Source organism: Arachis hypogaea, chromosome 4, assembly GCF_003086295.3.
Source record: "Arachis hypogaea cultivar Tifrunner chromosome 4, arahy.Tifrunner.gnm2.J5K5, whole genome shotgun sequence".
NCBI classification, from domain to species: domain Eukaryota; kingdom Viridiplantae; phylum Streptophyta; class Magnoliopsida; order Fabales; family Fabaceae; genus Arachis; species Arachis hypogaea.
Genome location: NC_092039.1, coordinates 46,340,264 through 46,348,078, shown reverse-complemented (window position 1 = coordinate 46,348,078; position 7,815 = coordinate 46,340,264). Strand labels below are relative to the sequence as shown.

The 7,815-nt window shown below is 37.0% G+C and overlaps 1 protein-coding gene across 4 annotated transcripts; it reads left to right on the top strand.

Annotated features, from left to right (window-relative positions):
• Positions 1-245: 245 nt before the first annotated feature.
• Positions 246-7,344, top strand: LOC112796736 (uncharacterized). Of its 4 annotated transcripts, none has more exons than XM_025839319.3 (5): positions 246-1,538; positions 1,743-2,470; positions 2,573-2,662; positions 5,610-6,389; positions 6,716-7,344. In XM_025839319.3, the coding sequence occupies exons 1-5, from the start codon at positions 1,430-1,432 to the stop codon at positions 6,854-6,856; spliced, it is 1,848 nt and encodes a 615-aa protein (XP_025695104.1). In that variant the 5' UTR covers positions 246-1,429; the 3' UTR covers positions 6,857-7,344. The 4 variants fall into 4 exon arrangements, with proteins under 4 accessions (XP_025695104.1, XP_025695103.1, XP_072091623.1 ...); XM_025839318.3 differs by having other exon boundaries at positions 266-1,538; positions 5,610-6,392; XM_072235522.1 differs by having other exon boundaries at positions 266-1,538; positions 1,730-2,470.
• The last annotated feature ends 471 nt before the right edge of the window (positions 7,345-7,815 follow it).

Sequence of the window (7,815 nt, the reverse complement as noted above, 5' to 3'; positions counted from 1 at the left end):
TTCAAGACAGAGAAAATATCAATTTTATATTCTTTTAAAATTTTTTATATTTGTAAAATACTCTTTTTATTTTGGTCTTTGTAACTTCATTTTCGATTCCGGTGCTAGAAATTTTATAAATTTTGATTTTGGTTCCTGAAATTTTTTTATGCGGTTGAATATTGAATTGGTGGATCAAATATTTAAATAGTAAGACAAAAAAAAAAGGATAAAAATTTAAAGAATTAAGAGTATTATATAATTTTGTCTGAATGGGACGTTCTTCGTCATACGTTTGCTTCTGAGTATCCATTCAACTTACCGAAAAAGTGATTGCCCTCTCTCTGGCCGTCTCCCTAACAAGTCACCAACACGAAAAACACACAGCTTGGCGCTCGCACACAACAAAACCCTATTTCCCCTTTCTTCTTCACACATTTGACATACCACATACACCTCTCTCTCTGTTTCATTCCAACCCATTCGCTATCTTGTTTCCTCCTAGTGCACAACTAAATTCCCAACGTATTCAAACGTCATCGTTTCACTTCCACGATCAAATCACTGCCTAGGGCTAGTTCCGTCCTCGTCTCGCTCCCTCTCTTATATCGCTCTCTAAATGGCTTTGTAACCCTAATTTGCAGGAAGCATTTCCCTATCTGCATCAATCACATGCGTGCGTAATTGCTCTAGGGTTTTTCTGTGTTGCGCACTGAATTCATCTTTTCCCCCTACGGGTTCCTATTTTATTCTTTGTCTGCTTCCACTCTTCTATTCTGGGTGCTGTTTTGTTCCATTCCTAGAGGTCTGCCATTTTTGCCAATAGTTGTTTTTCTTTTTTTTTTCCTTAAATCTATTTTCTCACCCTCTTCCTGATGGAGAGGTGAGAGTTCTCTTTGATTACTTTATAGTTCTTTTATTCATCTTTGGTCCAAAGATGATACTGGAGTGTCTGAGAGGAAGTTCTTCCTTCCCAAACACTGACTTGTGTTTCAAGTCATGGGGGTTGTTGTCTGCTTGATTGGGTGAAAGAAGAGAAACTGGTATCTATTTGTGGTTATATTTTTGAAGGACACTTAAGTTTATCTGGTTTCAGCTTTTGAGAGAAGTTACATCCTTGATTTTTTTTTTATCAATATTAAAAGTAATAGGTTTGTTAGTTGGGAAGGGTGGAGTTATTACTTTTTGGGGTTGTAACTTGGCTGAAGATAAGTTCTGGTGTTAATCAGCTGCCGCAAGATACTGTCATGTGGAAGTGCTGCGATTGTTGGTTGGTATATTTTGTGCGTAGGCACTTTATCACTGAGTCGCATTGAGAAGGAACACTAGCGGTTCAGCGTAGATTAAGTAGTTTTTGGCATACAAGTATACAATTGCACTGATCAAGGTAGAGTTGTTGAAGAGGTTCACCTGCTTTTCTTGTTAATTCTGATCATGGTCAGTGTTAGTTATGGAAAGAAGTGAACCTGCATTAGTTCCAGAATGGTTGAGAGGTGCTGGAAATGTTGCTGGGGCTGGCAATTCAGCCCAACAGTTTGCATCCCCATCTAATCATGCAGGTTGTTTGAATGTCCTTTGTATTATTTTCTGTTTCTCACCTTTTTCAAGTATGTTAATGTGTTAATTTATCTAATAGTAGGAAAAAAGGTTTAGTTGTTAGTATCAATTTTATTATTTTGCATTTATCTTGATAGAATCTTATCTGGTTGTCTCTTATCTAACAAGTCGGGAATAACAATAACTATCCTAGTATTATTGTGTAGATACTCCGACTCTAGCCGATAGATCAAGGAACAGATCTTCTAAGACAAATGGTGATTTTGATAGCACACGTTCTATATCTTTTGAACGGACTGCCTCATCAAATTCTCGTAGGAGTTCCATCAATGGTTCTGCTAAGCATGCCTACAGTAGTTTCAATAGAAGTCATCGTGACAAGGACCGTGATAGAGAGAAAGATAGATCCAATTTTAGTGACCAGTGGGATCGTGGTAGTTCTGAAAGGATAGAGAGGGAGACATTGCAACGTTCTCATTCAATGCTTTCCAGGAAACAGAGTGAGACTTTAATTCGCAGAGTTGTTGTAAATACAAAATCTGGTGGCAGTAGCAATCAGAACAATGGGAATGGCATACTTTCTGGTGGTAGTATTAGTAGTGTTCAGAAAGCTTTCTTTGACAAGGATTTTCCATCACTTGGGGCTGAGGAGAAGCAGGGTATAGCTGAAATAGGAAGAGTTCCATCTCCTGGTTTGGGTTCTGCTGCTAGTCAAAGCCTACCGGTTGGTAATTCAGCTTTGATACGTGGGGAAGGATGGACATCTGCACTAGCAGAGGTACCTACCATAATTGGAAGCAGTAGTCCAGGATTTGTAATGGTGCAACAAAATGCAACTGCAGCTTCTGGGTCTGTAGCTTCAAGCACAACAGCTGGTCTTAATATGGCTGAAGCATTGGCCCAGACTCCGTCCCAAGCTCGTTCTGCACCTCAGGTAGTTGAGCTAGTTGGCTGCAAGCCTCTTCCTTCTTATTCTTTTAATCAAAATAGTTTTATATGTTTATGTCATCAGTTACTAAGGGTTTAATCAATTTAGGTGTTGGTCAAAATCCAAAGGCTTGAGGAACTGGCTATTAAGCAGTCAAGGCAATTGATTCCAGTAACACCATCAATGCCTAAAGCTTTGGTAAGAGAATTGACTTGTGAAAGTAAACAAATGATATAACGAATTGATATTGGTAATGATTCAAAATATTACAGCAAAGGTAAATTATTATTATTATTATTATGAATGAAGAGTATTTTTAATTGCTGTTTAATTATCACAATATGGTTAACGGTATTATTGTAAAAAATAAATCGGTGTTCAATGTAAAAAACAATTATGCTACTTCAATATTAGACAGTCACAAACAATTAAGCCCACTAGGTGATGTTGGCTATACGGATCCAACTAAGCCAAAGTGCCCTATCATAAATCTTCTTATTGTTTAAACAATTTATATATAGAAATGGTCACATAGATTGAAACTTCCAATTCTTCAAAATTTGAGAGATATATTGAACTAGATATTGGTTAAAATTCATTATTCTTTTTTTTTTTTTTTTAAATTTTGCAAGGAAACTTGATTTCTTACAGGAAGGCTATCTTGTTATGCTACTTATTGTTTAGTTGATTTTCTATATTGAATATGATCTGTTGTTGTGCTGCTTATGTTGTTGTCCTTCCATAATTCCTACAGTTCATCGTTATTCTATGGTAAACCGTAGTTTTTGATTGCGGATGGCGGCTCATGGTAGTGAGCCAAAAATCTGCCATAAAATTATAGCGGATGGCATTGCGGAAAATGGCGGATTACCTAAAAAATACATATACATATATATATACAAAAAAACATGCAGAAAAATTGCAAATATAATAAACTATAAAATCTATCTATATAAGCAACTTTCTACTCATAAAGCATCTAATTAATGTAGCAAATATAGTAGAAAATTTAGCAAATAAACATAACGTCAAGGTCATAAAACAGAAGACATAAAACATAAAAACTATAACTTCATCCAAATTAACACGATTATTATCGTGTCCCTCTGCCCCGTCATCATACTCCGATTTAGTATCAGGGGTAGGAGCATTAGAATCAAGGGCTTGTCTAGAAGTGGACATAGTGAACTGAATTGAAAAAAAATTGGAAGAAGAGAGGTTTAACACTGATTATTGATAACGTCTATAAAGAAGGGGCAGCAGGGAAGAGAGAAAAGAAAAAGATAGGATCAGAGAAGTTGAAACAAGATGTACGAACCAGAGAGGAAACCGTGGTTAGCAGGGGAAGCAAGGAGTGGCTGTGGTGCGGCGGTGGCGAAGAGCGGCAGTGACGAGTGGCGGCTATGGGTGGCGCAGAGAGCAGCGTCGGAGAGAACAGAGACGGCGAGAAGTTTTTGTGAAGATGAGGCAGAGGAGGGAGTTTTTGAATAAGAGGCTGATTATTAGGGTTGGTGGGATCACTTAGGTTTCTTAATTTACCCGAAACACCCTCAGATTTTTTTGAAAAGTCCGAAAAACCCGCAATTTCCGAAGTTTTACATTGCATTCCACCTTGGCGCCACGGCAATTGCCGTGAAAACCATGTTGTGGCGACCACTATATGGCGGCAAGGTCAAAACCCGCCACACCATAACGTTGGCGCCGCCATAACCGCAATTTCAAAACACTGGTAAACAACTGAGTTGAGGGCCAGACTTAGGCATAACTTCTAGAAAATTTGCCTTGCTAATTGTTTTAAGTAGCCTAGAATTCTATAGGTGGTTGAAGGGGAAGTATTCTGCAGTAATAGATTTAGAAGACATCATTATTCATGAATTGAGTAGGTCGTGCACTATTCTTTTTTGCATAGACTTCTGTTTGTGTCATATAGTGATCCCTGCATATGTTAGATTTAGAAAGATGTATTTAATTGTTTCTCTAACTGTTTTTTGTATCATTTAACGGCAGTCGAAATGTAGTAATAATTTGGCATTTCAAACAATTTTTTGGAAGAATTTTCTTGTTTCTACCCTTTCAACCAAATAATGCAATTATCAGTCACATCACTCTCTGTACTGTATGTTTGCATGTGAAATAGAGGGTAGAAGAAACAGAAGTTTGAGAGACTTGTTGGTACATTTGGTTCTCAATCTGGTGGACCTGATTGGATATAACTACAGAACAAATGAATCACTTTTCCATTTATTTACATTCTTATTTTGATAAGTACTTTCTAGTGTTCATTTTTGGATTCGCATAAAATCTATACGCGAAATGATCCTATATGCTCAGAATTGGTTAAGAAGGTCTTCTATTATGCTTTAATTGCTTTCATATGAAAGCAATTTAAAAGTGGTGGCAAGAGTGGTATTTATGGAACCTACCGTAAAAGGCAGATGTATTCTCTATATAGAGAGGCGTGTGTGTTGTCTCATTTTTTAAAATCTCTTTGTGAAACTAAGTTTCAGTCTTCAGTATTCACCATAATTTTGAAGTGATATTTGGAATTATTCTTCTCCCTTTGAAGTAATCAACCATACCTAGCAGTAGCATTATCAGATGACTTTCTTTTACAGATATATTGAATCCAAGTTGTGCCCTTATGTGCTGGGCCTCAGTTTGCAAATACTCGTATAACATATGTTGGGAGGTAGACCTGAAAATGGTGTCATACCAACTGTTTATTCTCGATTTTGCCTCTTCTAGTGCACAATGCTGGTGCTGTTACAGCATGTGTATTCCTGAATAGGCCAATTTATGACCAAAAGGCTGAAACTACTTATCCCGGCAATAATCCAATCATCATTACTGTTGGGAACCTTGAGATTTGAGGATAGGTTTACTTGGAATTATAGTTATCAAAGTGAATTATTGAGTTGTTTGATTAATTTCTGAATCGTTTTTTGTAAATTGTGTATCGTACGACAAAGGAATGTATTAATTAGAAGTCTGGATTACAAAATGAGGTAAATCTGGAACACAAGGAAAATGTTTAAAAAATTATGCAGACCATTATTTTGCAAGCTTATATTTCGAAGCACTCGGTAAAAGATTATGCATACTTTTCTCTTTTGAATCCTTGGTGATTCCATTTTGTTTCTGTCAGGTTCCTAATTCCTCTGAGAAATCAAAGCCAAAAGCAGCAGTCAGAAGTACTGAGATGAGTGTTTCTGCAAAGAGTTTGCCCCAGCAGCCCTCTGGGTTGCACAGTACTAGTCAGTCTGTTCGAAATGTAAATACCAAAGTTGAAGCTCCGAAGACATGTGGAAAATTTACTGATCTTAAATCCGTGGTGTGGGAGAATGGTGTTTCTCCTACCTTCTCCAAGGAGGTTTCAAATTTGACAAATTCTTCCATCGGCAAATCAGGAAGTCAACATGCTGTTGCTTCAGCGGTTGCTTCTACCCCTTCGAAGAACACCAATTACATGAAATCTCCCACAGTGCAAAAGCCATCTTTGGATCTGAAAATAGGTTCCACAGTGGAGAAGAGACATTCTCATTCACATTCGCAGAGTCGAAACGATTTCTTCAATCTCATTAAAAAGAAAACACTGATGAACTCCTCTACAGTTGTTCCAGATTCTATCCCGGTGGTTTCATCTCCTATATCAGAGAAATCTGGTGAATTAAATGGAGTAGTAGTTAAACCTTCTGTATATCCTCAATCCACTGGAAATGGTCCTCAAGTGACAAGCAATGGCAATGCTCATGCCTATGAAGAGTCACAGAGACTTTCTGATAGTGAAGAAAAAGATTCTATTCCCAGTGCGACAATATCTCCTGATGAGGAAGAGGCTGCATTCCTTCGTTCTCTTGGCTGGGAGGAGAATTCAGATGAGGATGAAGGGCTTACGGAGGAGGAGATCAATGCCTTCTATCAGGAGGTGGTAAATTCTTATCATGATTTATCTTTTATTTATGAGATTATAATTGATCAAAGCAATCCGTTTTGTTCACATACCTTCTGAAGTTAAAATCCCCTTATTTGTTGTAAGAAACGGGTCCCAAAATTACCATTTTGTCATTAAGGCTTAGCTTTTTGCATAATAATACATGCTTCACTTAACCCTTTTCGTATTAGTAATAAATTGAAACTTGCTTTCACTTGACTGAGTATGATTTATGGAGTTTCCAATTATGGTCTAATAGTCAATTGTGTTGCAATGATCAAATTGTTTACTTATTCATGATCGTCTCCTTTTGTTTCCAGTGCAAGAAGTTGGGCCCCACAACATTCAAGCTCTGCCAAGGGATGCAACCAAACCTGTCCAAGTTGTTTGAATCCTATGCATCCAACTTGCATGGAGCTTCTGCTGAGTTGAGCTCCTCTAATTCTGGATCGGAAGCTTGAAGTAATGTTTTTCTTCCTTTTGATCATAGTTAGATCCAAGTTTCGATTTTTTATTGGCAGATGGCTAGTTTCATTCTATCCATTTGTTCTGAAAGAAGGCTGGTGATTTGGTAGTGGAAGAACAGGGAGGGTGGGTTTTGATTGGAACCCTGCATTTTTTTTTTTTTGGGGTGGGGGGTGGTTTAGAAGTTATAGCTTATAAGGTTGGTAGAGTAGGTTTTTTTTTTTAATCTGCAGCGGAAGGTGCTGACCTGCACGGCAATTGCATCTTTTTGGGTATGATCCAATTTCTTTTTTTTTTCTTTTTTTCTTTTTTTCAAGAGGGTTTGTTTACACATGATGAAGTTTATGATGTCTTTTTTTGGTTAGTTTTACCAAAAGAAAAAATAGGAGATTTAAAGTATCTTGAATTTTTGAATGTTGATATGTTATGATTATTCCTAGCAATCAATAATCCCATCAATGGAAATTGAGATACATTATTGCAATTCCCTCCAATCATATTTTCGAATATGAAAAAGAATAGGAAAACAATGATATGATTGTAAACAATGTGAAAAAAAAGGTAAATTAAAAATTAAAAATCAAATTTTTAATTAATCATTTAATTTTAGATTTTGAAATTTGAAAAATTAAGATTAACAATTAAGCATTCATATTATGTACGTTCGGTCCACGTCTTTGCATATGGCTTTGCGAGTTACGTCTTTGCATATGGCTTTGCGAGTTACGGTGTTTATAGGCTTTATCATGCAAGCGTGCTCAGAGCACTTTGCTGATTCTCTTGCCATCGTTATGCGTGCTGTCATCAAGGGAGTTCTCATATGGTAATATTGTGGAGATGCAAATTTTCGACAAGGTATTTATTGGAGGTTTCATTTTACATACAAAAGAACGGTGGTTGTTACAAATCTAGTGGGAGACTGGTGGGGCAACAATAGGGCTGATGGAGTTTCTAA

What these genes read in the sequence shown, in the direction of transcription:
- LOC112796736 (XM_025839318.3), top strand. Translation starts at nt 1,430, where the DNA reads ATGGAAAGAAGTGAACCTGCATTAGTTCCAGAATGGTTGAGAGGTGCT. An exon ending in AAGCTCGTTCTGCACCTCAG is followed by an intron (nt 2,471 to 2,572) that starts GTAGTTGAGCTA and finishes TAATCAATTTAG; the next exon opens with GTGTTGGTCAAAATCCAAAG. An exon ending in CATCAATGCCTAAAGCTTTG is followed by an intron (nt 2,663 to 5,609) that starts GTAAGAGAATTG and finishes TGTTTCTGTCAG; the next exon opens with GTTCCTAATTCCTCTGAGAA.